Source organism: Sesamum indicum, linkage group LG8, assembly GCF_026168435.1.
Source record: "Sesamum indicum cultivar Baizhima isolate 11 linkage group LG8, ASM2616843v1, whole genome shotgun sequence".
Lineage (NCBI taxonomy): Eukaryota > Viridiplantae > Streptophyta > Magnoliopsida > Lamiales > Pedaliaceae > Sesamum > Sesamum indicum.
The window spans coordinates 1,530,316-1,549,644 of NC_142664.1; the positions used below are offsets into that span (position 1 = coordinate 1,530,316).

Genomic DNA, 19,329 nt, shown 5'->3' on the forward strand with positions numbered 1-19,329 from the left:
CACTTTTAGCCGTTCATGATACGAGCGTGTAACGCAAACTCCTCCAATCGCGTTTCCGTTGACCTGGGTCCCACACAGCACGCAAAATCTACGACCCGACCCGAATTATCGTACCAAACGAACTCATGTACTGAAAACTGTTTCTTAGAGAGAGAGAGAGAAGGAAGAGAGAGAAAGGAGGAAAACCCTCAAAAACCACATAGCCTTAATTCCATCCGTGAATCGAAGCCTCCGATTTTTTATTTAAAAGCCTCCAAAAAGAAAAAACCCATTTCTCTCTGACTTCACTATTAATCCCCACATTGTTTATTGTGCGCGCTCTCTCTCTCTATCTACAAACAGATTTCTTTTCTTTTTTACAGCATCACATTCGATAAAAAGCACAGCCCACCAATTTTTTCAACAAAATACAAAGAGAGAGATAGAGAGAATGATGGGTGTGATTAGAAAGAGAAAGGGAATTATTGTTTTTGTTTTGGATTCGTCGTGTGTTCATTTCAGTTGTTTTTTTGTCTTTGAATTCCACTTGTACTACTGCTACTCTATTTTTCATTTCCCTTTATCCTCACACCACGAACACAAACCCAACTATTACTATTATTATTATTATTATTCTTAGTTTTCTTCTGTTTGTATTATTGTTTTTGATACGAGTAGCAGTAGTATTTTCACCTGCATCTCCAGCGCTATTAATTATATAGTATTTATTATCAGTATTCAGTGAATCTTCACCGCACATCTTTATCAAACTTGGTTTCCCTTTTGCTGTTTCCCAATATACCCAATAGATTATTATCTACAAAGAGAAGCAATACTTGTTCAGAGTCTGCTTTTTTTTTTCTTTTTGTTTTTTTTGTTGTTGTTTGGGTTTCTAAACGGAGAAAGGGGCTGGCAAATTTCTCATTTTGCAAAACCCTAGTTTTCCGAAGCTGGGTTTTTGGATTTTTGTTAAATGGGGGGTGATTTTTGAATTTGTGATCTGGTTGAGCCCTAATTTTTGTTGGGTCTGTAGATTTGTTTGTTTCTGGGGAGGCGTGTTTGAGTGATGGAGGTTGATGGAGGTGGTGATGGTGGTGGAGGCGGCGGTGGCGAGGGTGGAGGTGGTCTAAGTATGGAGATGGAGAAGAAGAACATGCCAGAAGGGGAATCGAAGGTAAAGCGCAGAATGAAGACTCCTTCCCAGTTGGAAATTCTGGAGAAAACTTACGCTTGTGAGTTTCATTTATCCATTTTGTTTTTCTTCCAAATTTCAGTTTCTCTCTCTCTTTTTATAGTTTTATGGCTTCATCTGTAAAATTTTTGTTCCTAGAGCTACTACTTGTTGGAGTTAATGCCAAATGCCTGTTTAATTTTTGTTCTAGCGGAAACATATCCTTCAGAGGCACTGAGAGCGGAGCTTTCTGTTAAATTGGGCCTTACTGATCGACAGCTGCAAATGTGGTTTTGCCATCGGAGGTTAAAAGATCGGAAACCACCAACAGAGAAGAGGCAAAAGAAGAGTTTCTCGCCATCTGCAGCTGCAGGACCTTCTGGTGGGAGTGCGGACGAAATGATACTTGATGATGCTGACATGGCAAAGGAACCTGGCTCTGGTCTAAGTCTGTTTGGGAATATGGATTTGTTGCAGCAACAGCAAAGAGTAGTTCATAAAGTTGGGTCTGCTGTGCCGAGGATTTCGTCCGAGTTGCCATCCATGAGGAGGTTCTATGAGCCGCCTTTGGCTATATCTGAGCAAAGAGCAATTGCATTTGTTGAAGCCCAGTTAGGAGAACCCTTAAGGGAGGATGGGCCAATTCTGGGAATGGAGTTTGATCCCTTGCCACCTGGTGCATTTGGTGCACCCATTGGTATATCCCTTTTCACATAGCATTTATTTCTTCTTTTTACTAGTTAATAAGTTCTGATATGCATTGCGTGAGTGGGTAATGTTAATCAGCTTCCATTGGCAATATTATTAGAGCTATATTCACGAAGTTATTAGTGCTGCCATGTGGCTGTTCGGCTAATAGAATATGATTGGCATGTTTGACAGCCATCAAGCAAACAATATTAATTCTCACGATGATACCAATTCAATGATGTCTTTTAAGGCATTCTCAGTTTAAATATGTTAGTGGTTAATTGTATGATGGGGCTAACTGGAGTAATATGTGACGGATTTACCCTTTAGCAACACCTATGCCTCATTGCCTCTGTAATAATGCACAGCTCTGGGATTATTGGAAAACAATTGTTGGTTGTAACTTCATATTAATTAGAGTGGAAAAACATTGGTAGATTGATGTGTCATTGTTAGGGTATTCTTCTCAAATTATAATCATCGGTTTGTTCATATTTTTTGATCTATGTTAGCCTGGTAGAACCATGTTTTTCTTGAGGAAATATGCTAGGACGTCCAAGTACTGGGGTAGTAATGATATTGTATCTGTTATACAGCAGATGCATTAATATGGCAGGCTTTGATTTTTGAGGAGCTGTTGAAGATATTGGAGAAGATAAAAGATGTCAATGAGCTTGATGTTTTGCTTTAGGGCTTCCAGTTTCATTTCAAGAGAGTTAACTCATGATCATGTGAAAGCTTGACTGGAGCATGTGGCAATTCTTGCTTTTCTTGTAATCATAACTGGGTACAGAGAAAGATGTTTGATATTATTCTCATGTATACTCTAAATAGTACACAATATTGTTAAAGAAACACTTCATACTTAGGTAACACTTTGATGGTTGAAGAAACCTCGTTTTGAACTTCTGATTCTGTTGTCTGGTATTGAAGTTGGAGTGTGAAGCACATTTGAGCTAGGTTGTTTGACGTACACAGGTGTAATCTTATGTTTCTTGAGTTTTCTTGTTCCCTTGTCCTCAAATTGAATTTAGTGTTTAGAACCTTCTGTTGCTTTTCGTTATTAACTGAAAATCATATTGAGCCTTAACTTTTTGGTATCAGTTGCAATTAGGCCCTCAATCATAGAATACTCATGACATGATCAGTAGAGGCAGACTTTTTGCCCCATAGTCTGCTGCTTCATATGACCGTAGGAGGGAGAAAATTTTCCTTTATATCATCATTGGAGGAAATTGTTTTGGTGTTAGCAACTCGAATCCGGAGACAACAAATTTCACAAGAAAAAGAAGATTATGTAATTGAACACAGTCTGACACTTAGAAGACTTATTTATTGAATTATCGTTAAGTGAGAAAATGCTTATAAATTTTGTTCATCTGTGTCTTGTTTCCTCCACCTCCTCCCCCCTCATTTACTAACTAAATAAATTATACATAATATCTTTTGCATCTTTAGACACATGATTGATCATAATTCATCTAAAATAGAAGTTTAATTCAAAATAGACAATTACATTTATTTTCTAATACATAATATCTTTGTTTAATTTTTATTGTAAAATTTCTCCATGAGGACCATGACTAATCTAGAAGACAAGGTTTTGTTCAATTTTGTTAAAAAATAAAGAGGTTATGACAGGGGACCACAGGTGCACTTTCTCGAACAGGTCGTTCAGATGTTTTACATGCAACATAGGCCTAAAAACCCTAAAGTCTTCATACATCCTAGTTTACTATGTAAAGTGTCTGCATGCCCTTGTTTTCTAATGTTGATTTGTAGAGAACACCTCAGACACGATGGTGATTATGAATTAAGGTGGTTCCATGGACTAAGTCACTGGTGGTGTTGCAATGTCTTCCTCCCACTGCATGCAGGCGTTTTTGTATTTAATTTTCTTTGACACATATAATGCTCTCTCTTTTGCATATTATCTAACATAAATTCTTTCAGTGTTCTAGCCTGACAAATTTTTACGTGCAACACTTGCATCAGGCCAACAGAAACCATCTGGGCAGCCCTATGATGTCAAATTATATGAGAGTCCAGAGAGTAAACAAATCAAGGTCAGGAAGCCTCTTGAAGACCTCCTTATTTTTCAGATTCTTCTATGAAAATAAATTCTTCATGGATATTCTAATCCAAAATGTAGAGAGTATCGTTTGGTTTTTATTTTAAAATATTTAATTATATTTGACTAAGTGTCATGATGCACAAGTTTTTTTTGTATCTAATTCTTCTGTGCATAAGCACTAACTGAAGCTCATATTTGAGAAGAAGTGGCAATTTCTCAATGTGTAGAATATGGACAAGATTACTTTTTTTGTACCAAGATTACTTTGGGTTTAAAATATTACTTTTCAGTGCTTGCAAATGTGGAAAAGACACCTGCCCCATTTAGGTTAGATTATTGCTTTGTTAATGCTTAATTCATAGTTTCAGTTAAGTTTGCAAAATCTATTAACCGCCGGAACTTTATATCTGGTGCATGCAGATTAGTGGCAATTAAAAACATGCTAACCTATTTGATCTGTGAAGAATTTTGTCAAATCGCAAAGCAGTTACTTAAACTTAGTTTTGTATGTAGTTTTGTCCAACACCATGCCTGTATTTGAAGTTAACCAACCTAAAAATCCTTCATTATATATGGAAATGAGAACTGCCATGAATAGTGGAAAACGCTTGCCTAAATTAGAATAAAAATATCACTATATCGTTGTTTTGTCCCAACATCAGGAAGGTGCTACAAAACAAGTTTTTTCTAAGATTTTTATATATGATGCAAATTCTGCGGACATTCTAATTGGTTAGTTTGTCTCATCAGTTATGGAGTTTCTGCAGATAGAAAGCAGCTACGAAATTGGCATATAACCTGTGGGGTGAATGGCTGGATCAAAGCTTTACCATTCTTTGCTCACCCACATGAATTTAATAATTAGATAATGCTGTTTTAACATTTGAGATTGGTTGGCTAGAACTGCATTTTTCTGTTTCCCTACCTCTGGCCTGTTTATGCTTCCAAGAATAGTTCTCTCTTGCAAATTACTTGCTTTAACCTGCCAAACAACTTATGTACAATCAGTTGCTTGGTGATGTTTTCTGTCACCAGTTCCGCTGAACCAAAATGTGCTCGCCATTTGGAGCCAAATGCATTACTCCTTGTTTTGTTTGTCTTGGATTTGAGCTTTCAAGATGACGTGGTTTTACGAAGCAAGCGAATGAACATCTTCTTACCCCAAATCTTATTTATATGAACAAAATTAAAAGCCTAAGACTACCAATTGCAAAGTAAATTGTGTCTGAGGCATGTGCTTCATTTCTTTTCTCTCCTTCTCAGTAGTCACTTAACCCCCCACGTATTATTTTTAATCATTATATTATTTTGTATGACACTCTTAAAACCACCAAATCAGAAACTTTCGGAAATAAAGAGGGTTGAGGGTAACTGTATTCCATTATCTAGATACAATTTGTTGGAAAAAGTAAATTCATTGTATCTTTGTTTCTACTTTTTCATCAATTGTTTTTTTCAAGTAAAAAAGTATTATATTCCTCAGTTTGTTACTTGGATCTGTCTGATATTGATCAAACTTTGGACTTGTTGGGAAACTAAAATCTGAGATCTCAGGGTGCTTCAAGGGCTCTTCTTGAGTACCAGTTTCTCCCAGAGAAGCCATCTGCAAGAAATGATGCCCATGAAAGGGCTGGACCCCCTCATTATTATGGTCCACCAACTGATAACCAGAATGCTCGAGTTCCGTTGCCAATGGGAAGATCACTAATGCGGAGTAATGAGCAAGTATCCTCTGGATATAGTCTCCAAAGTCAGATGCCAAGTCTTTTATCTCAGCAAGGAAGACAGGGTCACCACCTGTCTCCAGCTTCTGGAGAAGTTGGTATTGCTTCACGAGTACCTCCATTGTTGAATGTCAACACTGACGCCCATTATCTTGTTCAACCACTCAATGGTTTGAGTAATCACATTATAACACCAGAGAGGCGCATTATATATGATGAAGAGAGGTTGGAGAGGAAACGCAAGGTTTATCTTATTAAATAAGTTTCTGTTTTTCAGATTGTATTAGATTCAGTGCTGGAGTAGGACGCCCAGTGATTATACCAGCATTGTTATTGCACTATCTTTTAACTGCTTTAAATTACACCATACCCTAGCTCTTTGGCCAAATGGTCAAGTTCAGAGGTAAGTCATTTCATTGAAAATGACTAAGTTATGAACTTATGATTTCTGAAGTTCTTTTGGCATTGCTTATTGCAGTCTGAAGAGGCCAGAATAGCCAAGGAGGTTGAAGCTCATGAGAAAAGGATAAAAAAAGAGCTAGAGAAACAAGATATTTTAAGGAGAAAGGTATTGCTTAAGTTATTATCTACGGTTTTGGATTTTGTTCATTTTCATCTTCCACAAATGAGTCAACTGCCAATGTATATTTTTAAAAAGCTTAGTTTTTGTTTATTGTTGACAAGTTTATTTTTTGTTTATGTAGAAAGAAGAGCAGATGAGGAAAGAGATGGAGAGGCAGGATCGTGAAAGGAGGAAGGAAGAGGAAAGACTCTTGCGTGAAAAGCAGCGTGAAGAGGAAAGATATCAGAGGGAGCAAAGGCGTGAAATGGAACGAAGGGAAAAGTTCCTACAAAAGGAGTACATTAGAGTTAGTGCTAAATCTTTTTGTTTTGACTTATTGTATGCTTTTATGTTGACTGTGCGAGTTTATAAACGGCAAACAGTTTATAACCATTCTTCTTTCTCAGGCGGAGAAAATGAGGCTTAAAGAAGAAATGCGTAGGGAGAAGGAAGCTGCAAAACTTAAAGCTGCTAATGATAGGGCCGCTGCTCGCAGGATTGCTAAGGAATCAACGGAAATGATTGAGGATGAGCGGTTGGAACTTATGGAGCTTGCAGCCTTAAGTAGGGGTTTGTCTTCAATTTTGGCTCTTGATGCTGAAACTTTACAGAACCTTGACATGTTTAAAGGTAGTACAGTTAACATACTTGAAATGCTTCTTGTCATAGTTACCAATCTGAAGCTTATCCATTGGAGTTGGTTTTGATGTATTGATTGACAAAATTAGGATAATTCCTTTTCTGAATTCTTAGAATGTAATGCAATTGATTTTAATTTCAGTAGTATTAAGAGTTATATATGGACATCCTAAGGCTGTATCTCCTTCCTGGGTTTTCTTTCTGAATATCATTTTGTATTTAGTATTATAAGTGCCTGGTGACTTTCATTCTTCAGATAAACTCCCTGAATTTCCTCCCAAGTCTGCGAATTTGAAGAGGCCATTTAGACTCCAGCCGTGGACTGATTCTGAGGAGAATGTTGGCTGTCTTCTTATGGTCAGATATCTTGTTCTTATGCTAAATAGTTCTTTTGGTTGTAATCATCAAAATAACTGCTAATACTGCTGGTGTTGCGATTTTATGCTTGTGACTCCTACTGTCAGTGCCATTGTCACAACTGTGAGTTACATTTCATGTTGATTCACTGTTAAGTGGCACTTGTTAAAATTAAGTAAGCCACACCTTTCATACCCACTTCTTGTGCATCCATAGACAGACTGATGGTGGTCTTTGATTTCTTTGTATGTGATGCTGGCTGCTATTTAAAAGGATGATGTATGGTTGTATTTTATGAACTAGGGTTGAACTTTTGAGATCGAGGTCTTGCCTTAAAATTTCTTCCTCTTGTATTGCCGAGATCCCCTGGAGAGCTATCTTATATGTCTACCATGCATGATATGCCTGAAGAGCACTTCTGGAGTTTAGCACCCTTATTTGGTATTGAAGCATATGGTCTATCTTTTTGCAGTAAAGTGGAAATCAAGCTCACTTTAAAACTCAGTTAATATTCTCTAATATTTCACTTATTAGAAAATTTCTTCGTTAATGATGTTGCCAATTTCAAATGGGTATTATTTGCATGATTGTTAATTTTGTCACACTGTACTGAAAACCATTTTCTTTCTGGTGCTATTTCATTTGTTAATCTACTGTATGGAACTCCGGCTTCAATTGACTTGTTGTCGTATGTGATGGTTCTGAGGGTATTATCTTGTGCAGGTATGGAGATTCTTAATTAATTTTGCCGATGTTCTTGGTCTATGGCCTTTCACTTTGGATGAGTTCACTCAAGCATTTCATGATTGTGTAAGTTTGGAGGTCCCTTTTTGTGAATTTTATGATCATCAGGTGACATTTTCATAGTTATCAGATTGATAACTCTTAGCATGTTTCCATGATTGCAGGATCCAAGGCTGCTGGGAGAGATCCATATTGCTCTTCTCAGATCCATTATAAAAGACATTGAAGATGTTGCAAGAACAGCAACCACTGCACCGGTAGCAAATCAAAATCCTGCTGTTATGCCTGGGGGTGGACATCCAGAGATTGTTGAAGGGGTATGCTTAATTATGTGCCTGGTTTATTGTTGATTGATTGCAATTCATCATGAGTTACCTAGTCTCAGTCTTCTAACAGGCATATGCTTGGGGGTTTGACTTGCTTAGCTGGCAGCGCCACCTGACTCCTTTGACTTGGCCTGAAGTATTGCGGCAGTTTGCTCTATCTGCAGGTTTTGGACCAAAATTGAAGAAGCGGAGCATGGAACTCCCACATTTTCATGATGAGCATGAGGCATAGACTGTTCCTATTTAATAATGCTTAATACATGTGCATAATGTTTTAGTTTTGTAGCATGTTTCAATAATTATGCTCTAATATACCTTCATGTACATGCACATAGTTGTAGCTGTGATACATACACATACATGTGTATTTATGTATGTATATATGTACATGTTGGTACTTTTATTCTCTTCTGTTCAAAATTTTCGTCATGTTTATTTTTACTTGCTTGAATATTGTCTCCTTAATTTTGTTTGATGATGTTCTGTTGGTACTACAAGATCACCAGCATGTGAGCTTGATGAACTGTCAGTGGAAAAGAAAGTTTTCCTTGCAGGGTATTTTTATTTGCACATGGATTCCTATAGTAAAATCCAATACTCTCTTACAAGAACCTTTTTCTTTCCTTCCCTTTTGGAAATTGTAATCTGAAACATGTTTATTTTGGTTTATCCCTTCAGTGGAGCAAGCATGCTGATAATGCTCTCATTATATTGTTCCAGACAACGCGTCTACATGAGTAGTTTTCATACAAAGGATTAGTCTACTAACATCTTCAGCAAATGTTTACAATTTTAACTTTTCCAGAGTAAAGCTTTTCTTTATGTAAAATATGTTGTATAATTCTATCTTATTCTTTCCCTATGTCAGTAAGGTGGTGGTTGTCAGGCTGTGGTACCATGAATTTTCAGATGTTAGTAGCTTGTATTGCCTGTTTAGTATATGAAAAATAAAGATCTTTAAAGAGGTTACTCATTTAGTCATTTAAAATACATATTCAAGTGTAGGGTAATGATGGTGAAAATGTTGTATCCAATTTACGAAGTGGAGTAGCAGCCGAGAATGCTGTTGCAATTATGCAAGAAAGGGGTTTCTCTAATCCACGAAGATCTAGGCATCGTTTGACCCCTGGAACTGTCAAATTTGCCGCATTTCATGTTCTTTCTTTGGAAGGAAGTAAGGGTCTTTCAATATTGGATGTTGCTGATAAGATTCAGGTAATTTTGTTGTGAACTCCATTATCAGTTTTTCCTACTATGCTGCTGACAAGAATTATCAACTTGTGTGAAGAAATCTGGTCTTCGGGATCTCACCACAAGTAAGACGCCAGAAGCATCTATTTCTGCTGCTTTGTCAAGGGATACAAAGCTCTTTGAGAGAACAGCTCCCTCAACATATTGTGTACGATCCCCTTACAGGAAGAACTCTGCTGATGCTGAGACAATACTCTCTGCAGCCAGGGAAAAGATCCGGTTATATCAAAATGGAAATGTAGATGGGGAAGCTGAGGATGTTGAAAAAGAGGATGCTGAAAGAGATCAAGACTCGGAAAGTGATGCTGCTGATGATCCTGATGTTGATGACTTGGATGCTGTCTCAAAGCTTAAGGAAGCTTCTCATTCTAGTGAAAGAAGCAGACTTCAAGATGTAAACTGCTCCACATATGGAAAGGAGACCTCTTGCAGTGAGTTTATGGAAACCCCAATACATGCCCATGGGACTTCGAGAAGCAGTTCAAGTTTGAGGCAATCTGTAGATGAGAGAAAAAGTAATGGAACATCTGGTGATCCATGTGCGGATGTTACAGGGATCCATTCCCAGGTTGCTGTTCCTGATCAAGAAGACACTGTAATTGACGATTGTGGATATGCAGAACCATGGGTTCAAGGACTTACTGAAGGGGAGTATGCTGATCTTAGCATCGAAGAGCGTCTGAGTGCTCTTGTGGCCTTGATTGGTGTTGCAAATGAAGGAAATACTATACGTATTGCATTGGAGGTACCCCTGAAGTCTTAAAGGAATCATGTACTATTTTGTGTTCATATTTTCTGTTTTACCTGATAAAGTGAACTTTTCAGGAGCGCCTTGAAGCCGCAAATGCATTAAAGAAGCAGATGTGGTCGGAGGCACAACTTGATAAGCGTCGTATGAAAGAGGAGAATACTGTAAAATTACATAATTCATCACTTGCAGGTAACAAAGCTGACCAGAATATACCCTATGGTCCTGTTGAGGACAGGAGAAATCCACTGCTCACTGGTGATATAAAAGATGTGTTGTCATCTTCAAACCATGCAGTCCAGCTAGTGGATTTGAATGAACAACAGAACGAGCAAAGTTATTGTAGTGACATTGTTAGTGAAAAGAACCCCTTAATGCATGAGTTCTCTGTGGGTTCTGATAACTTGTTGCTTCAGCAATCTGTATGCGCTGCTGAGAAGTCCCGATCAGAGCTAAAAGCTTTAATTGGTTACCAAGCAGAGCAGTTGTATGTATATAGATCACTGCCTCTTGGACAGGATCGGAGACGCAATAGATATTGGCAGTTCATAACATCTCCATCTCAAAATGATCCAGGCTCTGGCAGAATATTTGTTGAGTTATGCAACGGTGCTTGGAGACTTATCGATTCTGAAGAGGTATTTTTGTTTATTTCTTCAATTGTTTGCTTTGTTAGGTTATTGACCTATGCTTGTGCAACCCATATTCATTTGTTGATAATAATTTCTGAAATTGAGCAGCCAATTTTTGACACTACCATCATGTTGGCTCTGTTCTTTTATTCATCATACCTCTTTTGAGATTGCCGGCTGCCAAACTATCTGATCTCCTAATAACTATATAACTAGTAGACCAAGTTATTTTCCGCTCTAAGAAAAAAATATTTGCATCTGAATGAGAAATTTTTCTGAAGCAGTTGAAACTGCTATTCCTTTTTTTATTTAAGTTTTGTGCACAAAAATATTAATGAGAGTGTCATTTTTAATAATCATATTAGTCTAAATTTATTGCAGTGTTACCTCAGTCTCCCTTTTGGAATGACGAAATTTGTAATCCTTATAATTTAATCACAGGGAAATTCTACAAGGATCAAACTGTAGTTCCGTTGTTTTCTTCTTTTATGTTCTTTCTTTCTTTTTGGAATGGGGTGGGGGGTTGTATTCTGCCTGATTTGGCTGGATCTTGTATCCAGTCTGCATAATTTTTTATGATTTTGATTTTAATCTGTTCCTATGATTATACTTTGTGTGAATCACAAATAAGTTATCTTGCTTTCATTTACAGTTCTTGCTGAAGGATCCAAGTGTATTCGAATTAATACTTTCTGCTTTAAGAATTTCAAAATTATTATTCTTTCAGTATTATGTAAACCTAACAAATAGTTTTATTATATAGTATTTGTCCATATTATATTGTACTAAGTTTTTGTTTTCATTGAATTCAAGCCAGACCTTGGCCATTTCACCTGTTTGTCAATGAATATCGAACTTGTATCTTGACTTGTGCCGTCTACTTTCTGCTACATTTAGGGCTTTGATGCTCTGGTGTCTTCTTTGGACATTCGTGGGATCAGAGAATCTCATTTGCATTCGATGTTGCGGAAAATTGAAACATCTTTCAAAGGAACTGCTAGAAAAAATTTGCTATGCACAATTCATCCTGGGAATGCCTTCAATGAAGTCAAGATGGAAGTTCTAGAAATGAGACCCAAGAGCGATAGCTATTCTAGCAATAATGACAGCCGCAAGAGTATACTCTGTGCATCCTATTCCAAGTCTCCAGAACCTTCTGTACAATTTTCCAATGAGCTCGAAAAAAATGTAACAGAGGAAAATGAGCTCATGGATAGATGTAAAGATGTTGAGAAGTGGATGTGGGAAGAATGCTTTAATTCTAACAAATTAGGAGCCTTAAATTGTGGAAGATTGAGGTCCCAACTGCTGCTGCAAATCTGCAATTGTTGTCATGACTTGTTTTCTTGTGACCATAACCATTGTCCTTCCTGTCATAGGACTTACAGCATTTTTGATCAAAGTTTCAATTTTCCAGAACATGTTAGTCAATGCAAAGGGAAAGTGAGTGAAGAGCTTGATGGGTTCACGCTCAAATTTTCTCTTCCCCCAAGAGTTAGACTTCTGAAAGCTCAATTGGCTACAATTGAGGTTACAATAATATCATTTTTGCTTAGAGATTTAGTTTCCATTACTTAGATCGTGCCCTGATTCTGACTTCAAGGCCTTACATTTGTCAATTTTCTGGTAACTTTTCCAGGCCTCTATTCCCTCAGAAGCTCTTGAATCTGTTTGGTCAGAACAGTACAGAAAATCTTGGGGTATGAAGTTACACATGGCATCAACAGCAGAAGAGCTCCTTCAGGTCTCGCTCTGTATTTTTTTTTTTGTTTTTGTGTCTGTCAATCCACTGACGATCTCTCCTCCTTTCTACATTTTTGCATGTGGCTCAAAGGTGGAATGTTCATCTATTTAGAACTCCTGAATAAAATATAACAGGCAGAAAGGGCTGTGTTTTCTATTTCTTCATTTGTTATGAAATATTTTTAGGTTGTCTGTGATCCATTTATGATGGCTTGAAGACTATTGCAGCACTGATATTTTTGATTTTATGCTCACTTTTTCTGTATTTTGTCTGGTCAATGGTCAGAATTTGACATTGCTGGAAAATAGCATCAAGAAGGATTTCTTGTCAGCAAATTACGAGACCACCTGTGAAATATTGAGCTCCCGCAAAATTGTAGCTGATTGTTTCTCTGGACCTGAAGAGATTTCTGTACTTCCATGGATACCTCAGACAACGTCTGCTGTAGCGCTGCAGCTCATGGAACTTGATTCATCCATCTATTATACGGTCCACGAGAAAGAGTCTTGTCAAAAGGATAATCAAGCCGGTTATTTTGCTGTAAGCATTTACCATTTTATATGCAATAATTACTATTTTTGGGGCCTTTATCTATTTATCATCTTTCTTCTTGGGTTGGGTCGGGGCCTCAACCCTGTTCTCATTTATCTATGAATACCAGAGTCCAAATCCATTCCTGATCCCAGCAGTTTATACTTCCGTTTATTTGAATGTCGGAGTAATTTGTGTTTTTGCAGAAGGCTCCATTAAGATATTATACAGTGGACAGTTCAATAAATAATGTGTCACAAGCTGGCTATCTGCGACAAGATAATTGGGTGGATCTGGTAAGCGGGCGTACCAACTTGAGACGAGGACGAGGACGTCCAAGAGGTCCTAGTCGTACATGTGGTGGAAAATCACTGAGAAAGGCCATTAATTCCCAGGATGAAATGCGTCGTGGAAGTACAGAAAAATATAAATTTGGGGAATTTCCAGGCTGGAAAGGCCGGCCACGTGGACGAGGCGGCCGTAAGAAAGGTCGGCGCTCCATTAGAAGAAAACAGAAGCCTGATAAGGGATCGGGGAAGAATGTTGTTGAGAAAAGCGGCATGAAGAAAAGTAACTTCGGCGATACCCCAGGTCGACAACAAGAGGAATGGAATTTGGAAGAAATACCAATGGAAGTTCCGGGTGCTGAAAATGTCAGCAGCTCTGGAAGATCAGAATTTGAGGATGACAACAGTCCAGCATCTGCTGATGAATATGACGATATTTCAGTTGATGATATTGCTGGTGTCAGGGATGGGAAGTCTAGGTACTTTGCCACAGTTGACGATTATAAAGTAGGTGGGGAAGATGATGGACATGATGATGGAGATGATGTTGATGAGAATGATGAATATGAAGGTGATGATGGAGACAATCAACAGAGAGATTTTTATGTTGATGGGTATTTCAACAGTGACTTTCATGAAGAGGGAAATCAACCGACAGGAGTAGAGCACGCTAGGGATGTACTGGATAGAGGTTCGGCGTCTTCATCCGCTTCTGATTATAGTTACTAATACTCGACAGCCAAACAAGACATTATATGACTGCAACAACAGGAAAAGAAGGAAATATACTAATATTTTAGTCTAGGATGGACGATGTGTTTATACGCTCCAGAATTGCTGAAATTTTCTAACGGTTGCTCTGTTTCAATATGTCTCTGATTGATTCTCGTTCGGGTAATTTTATGATTTCCTTGCTATCTGATCTGATCTATGGTGTAATCTTGTTTGGTGGCGAGATATAATTCTCCAGTCCACTGATCTCATTGTCTGGTTATACGCAAGTTTCTCGTTGCTGGTGTGTACTTGTCATTTCACTATGAATTTCTTAGCCTCAACCTTTGTCTTCAGTCATGAGGTACGCTTACCAGCAACTTGTGTCATTTCACTATGAATTTCTTAGCCTCAACCTTTGTCTTCAGTCATGAGGTACGCTTATTTGGTAATGAGCAGAGTGATTGGAATCATGTTAAACCTGCCCGAAATTGTCGAATATCATGGGCGATGCTATGTTGTTTACTTATTGCTTCATGTAAAATGGCATATTTAGCCTCTTTGTCAAATAAGCCCCCTTCAATTTCAAACACAAAAGTAATGGCAAAATTATTTAAAGAAATTTATAAAATACCATGTTTTACGAAGTTTTGATTAAGTCACCAGAACTGGGTTTAGAAAACCTGGTTGTATAACTGTACATGCATATAACATCAACTCTCATAATCTACCAAGCTATTCTCCAAATTTTAAAGATAGCAGCTACGACTAACTAATTAGGATCATAATGTACAAGTAGTTTTTGCCTAATTTATTCAACAATCGGGTCTCGAGTGATGAACACATTTCTCCGGCTGTTCTTTTCTTGTCATATATGATAGATCAAGGAAGTCAAGACTGCTTGATTGCTGCGTTGAAGAGATGATTCCCTCTCCACCTTCTGGCAGTCCATAGGATACCAGTCTCGCACTGTTGCTATGCCCACTTCCTTCAAGTCATCTTCCTCAAATGGCGAATATACTGTACAGAACTCTAGACAGGGGCGAGCCTAGGCCCTAGACAGCCCATGTGGCCGACAGGGCTTGGGTCTAGGCTACCTCTTGGGCATATAGTCCATTAAGTTTTTTTTCATATACATAAAAATGTAAAATGGGCTTACTCGACAGGGTTTAGCCTAACTCCTTTTTTTTTTAGCCCATCAATTCTTGTAGGTTTTTAGCTCATAAATTAATATAGAAAAATTAAATTAATCATGACTATATCAAATTGTAATCTTATAGAGATCTCCTCTCAGTAGAAGTGTAGAAGATGCTATAATAATAAATATATTAGATTCCGTATTAAATTTATTGTAGTACAAACCCATGTTTGTACAAGAAAATATAAATTGCCATCTAATCTTTTTCATTATTATAAATTCTCGTCTAATCTTCCTCATCAACATGCAAGCGGCTGCTGTACAAGGAAAAGAAAATCACAAATTTTTCCTGTATAAGAGAAGTTCGTTCTATCTCATAATTTTTTCAATATCAGGTTATCATTTTTCTCAAAATTTCTATTACTTTTAGATTTATGTTATTTTGTCTAAATCTCTTAGAACAAATAAACAAGTTTAGATATAAAAATTATTTACGAAATTTATGATTATAATTTATATAAATTTTGAACTTGCTCCTCGTTCTCAGAGTAATAGTGATAGATTAGTTGTATTTATATCATAATATGTATTTAACTTGCAATGATAAATTATAACAATTTAATTTTTTGGATGAATTTCAATAATTATAAAATTTTGATAGGGGTAAGCCAAATTTCTGGCTCGGCCACTGACTTTAGATTCAACCCCTCACATAGGATACATTATTCGCCAATTCTCTCTTATATTGCCAGTCGGAGAACAAAACAGTTCCTAGAGATTTTCACAAGCCCCAACAGAACTGAACTCATTGGCTTCAGCAATTGCAAGGCTGCTGCAGCGGTAGAATACATGCCTGCAATGTTTCTCCATCTAATACAATCTGATGGAGAGAACCCCAATTTTAATATGTAATACCAAAAATACCCTTAATGAAGGGTATTTCCATCATCTCATAGGCGGGTTCGTGCATCAAGGATAACGGGTCAGATACTCCATCGTCTGGACCCGTTTATTTACGGAAGACACCGATACACTGAGGACCGTCCGATCGAGGACGCTCATACCTTAGATGTCGACACGTGGCTCAAACAACAATAACCACATGGGTCTTATAAATACCCCGACGCACTGCTTCAAGAGGTAACTGTGTTATTATCATTTTCGACCTATATTCTCTAGATCACATATTTTTATCTCGAACACCACTAATTTGAGCGTCGGAAGGTCGTTGTCGGGGACGAACCCGACGAGCTTCACGTTTTTATTTTGTTCTCAGGACCCCATCGCTCGATCTTAGGAGAGTAAGCAGCTAGCTTCAAGATCACTGCTCGAGGTTGCTAAATTCAAGCAAGATCAGTTGGCGCCGTCTGTGGGAACCCTGAGGATCACCGGCTTAGGAATGGAAGGATCTTCGAGGAGGAATGTGTTGGAAGAGGATACTCCAGGGCGGGGAGTGTCGGTAGTTCAGTTAACAAGGGATGAGCTCCAAAGAATGATGGAAGAAGAGGGCAGAAACGCTATTGTAGCATATGAAAGGAGAACAACGACTCCAATGGTTAAGGAGATAACTAAGCGACAACTGTTCAAAGAGAAGGACACGCAAAGGCTGTTGGAGGACGCAAGCAGAAGAGAGTTTGAAAGAAGTCGTGAAACCAGCAACCTCGGAAGCTGTTTCCAATAGTAAAGTCAGAGCCAAAGTGAGAGAACCAACAATATCGCGAGCTGAAGTAGATAGTGTGGGCAAGCAAATTGAATTGCTGGGAAAACAGATTGATGAATTAAAAAAGCGAGGAGAACTGGTCGCCCATAATAGAAACTCGTCTTTTAGCAACAAGATACTAATGTAGTTAGTGGATCCCAGCTTCAGGATGCCTGATTTACTAAAGTGCGACGGGACGAAAGACCCTCAAGAGATATGACAACATTCGAATTGGTGATGAATTTATATGGACAATCTGGTCCAATCATGACTAAATTATTTGTTACTACTCTTGCAGGGAAGGCGCAGGAGTGGTTCACGAACCTGCCAAGCGGGAGTATTGAGTCCTATGATAGAAGTTCAACTTCTACTTTGCTAGCAAAAGAAAGCAGAAGAGGTCAACAACATATTTATTCACAATACGGCAAAGGGAGGATGAGTCGCTAAAAAGTTTTATAGGGCGATTCAACAATGAGATGCTAGAGGTCCAGGATTTGAGAATAGATATGATGGTAAGCATATTCGTACATGGGCTAAAAAAGGACCTCTTGCATCCGCTTTGGCATGCGACCCACCTACAGATGTCGAACAACTCATGGCCATGTCCTAAAAATACATAGACGAAGAAGAGATGAACACCGTGAAAGATGGGGAATGGCAGAACCGAACTCGAGATAGAAATTTCAATCGAAGTAGGGAAATGAGAGAGGGAGAAAGTCAGCCCGCAAGGCATGATAAGAAAAGAGAGCCCCCGTACCAACCCAAGTATCACAACTACACTCCCCTCGCGATGACTAGAACTAAAGCCCTGATGATGGTCGAGAAGTCTAACGTGCTCAAGTGGCCAAGACATACCAGATATACACCTGCCAAGAAATTCTCCAACAAATACTGCAGATTTCATCGAGAGAAACGGCACGACACAGAGGGGTGCTTCCAGTTAAAGGACGAAATTGAGAGGCTGGTAAGGCAAGGATATTTCAGAGATCGCATTTTGAGCGAGCATAAGCCAGGAAGAGATGACTCGAGAAGGAGCAGGTCGAGGAGTAGGGATCGGCACGCGAACTCCATGAGGGAAGATAGAACTGCCGCGGCAAGAGAAAATGCCTCGATAAAGGGAGTAATCCATATAATAGCAGGAGGTCCAAGTGGGGGCGATTCTAAGAGGATGAGGAAGCGGTATGAGAGAGTAAGTGGATCGAATTGGAGCCGCAAATTCGTGATGAACGTGAAAGAAAAGGAGGAAATTTCCTTTAGTAGCAAAGACAGGCAACAGGGGATAGGGTCGCAGAACGATCCCATGCTCATCAGGATGCACATAGCTAACTTTGCAGTGCACAAAGTTCTAATAGACAATGGGAGTTCGGCTGATATCATTTTTAAAGGTGTAGTGAAAAGGATGGGATTAGAGAACACCAAACTGGAGCCGGTAAAAACCCTGCTTGTAAGTTTTGGGGGTACTGAAGTGACGTCTTTAGGCACTATAAGGTACCAGTTCCTATAGGAGATGAACCTAGGCAGAGGACTTTGATGATTAGATTTTTGGTAGTGGACACCCCGTTCGCTTACAATGTGATATTGGGAAGGCTAGGTTTGAATCGTTCAGAGCAGTGGTTTCAATGTACCACATGAAGATGAAGTTCCCAACAGAATGGCATTGGGGAAGTGTCGTGCTACCAAAGAGAAGCAAGAAGATGTTACAATCTCTCAATGAAAGGTAGTTCAGATAATAAGAAAAGGAAGGTCGAAGAAAGCTCAGGGCCATATACGTACAAGCCCGATCGCATGAAGCCTAGTGAAGAGCAAAAAGTGGTAGAGTTCGTTGAAGGAGACCCTAGCAAAACGACTAGAATCGGAGTTTGAATGGGTGGATTGGAAACTGCAATGATCGAGTTCTTGAGGAAAATGTAGATATGTTCGTATGGAGCCCTTTAGATTTCAAGGGTATCAACCCAGAGTTAATAGTGCATGGACTTAATGTTGATCCAACAATGCGATTGGTGCAACAAAAGAAGAGATCATTTGGTATATAAAAGAATCGCATCATTGAGGAGGAAGTAGGGAAGTTGCTGAAAGCCGGGTATGTGTTCGAGATCCAGTATACTGAATGGCTGCGAACGTAGTGGTCGTCCTAAAAGCATCAGAAAAATGGCGTATGTGCTCAAATTTCACAAATTTAAACAAAGCCTGCCCAAAGGACCCTTATCCACTACCGAGGATTGATGTGCTGGTCGATTCTACAGCGGGATATGAGCTCTTCTCGATGATGAATGCTTATCAAGGTTATCACCAAATTTACATGGCGAAAGAGGATCATAACAA

The 19,329-nt window shown here is 38.6% G+C and overlaps 2 protein-coding genes across 2 annotated transcripts; both read left to right on the plus strand.

Annotated features, from left to right (window-relative positions):
- Nucleotides 1–257: 257 nt before the first annotated feature.
- On the plus strand, nt 258–14,378 carry LOC105167386 (homeobox-DDT domain protein RLT2). The gene is made up of 18 exons (XM_011087077.3): nt 258–1,211; nt 1,362–1,847; nt 3,836–3,906; nt 5,469–5,882; nt 6,117–6,206; nt 6,343–6,507; nt 6,608–6,830; nt 7,096–7,196; nt 7,920–8,006; nt 8,105–8,257; nt 8,337–8,492; nt 9,272–9,481; nt 9,555–10,262; nt 10,343–10,903; nt 11,795–12,427; nt 12,537–12,641; nt 12,927–13,181; nt 13,379–14,378. The coding sequence occupies exons 1-18, from the start codon at nt 1,046–1,048 to the stop codon at nt 14,186–14,188; spliced, it is 5,394 nt and encodes a 1,797-aa protein (XP_011085379.2). The 5' UTR covers nt 258–1,045; the 3' UTR covers nt 14,189–14,378.
- Nucleotides 14,379–17,638: 3,260 nt separating this feature from the next.
- LOC105167565 (uncharacterized) lies at nt 17,639–18,511 on the plus strand. Its single transcript, XM_011087338.1, has one exon. It carries the CDS (start codon nt 17,639–17,641, stop codon nt 18,509–18,511), a length of 873 nt encoding a protein of 290 aa, XP_011085640.1.
- The last annotated feature ends 818 nt before the right edge of the window (nt 18,512–19,329 follow it).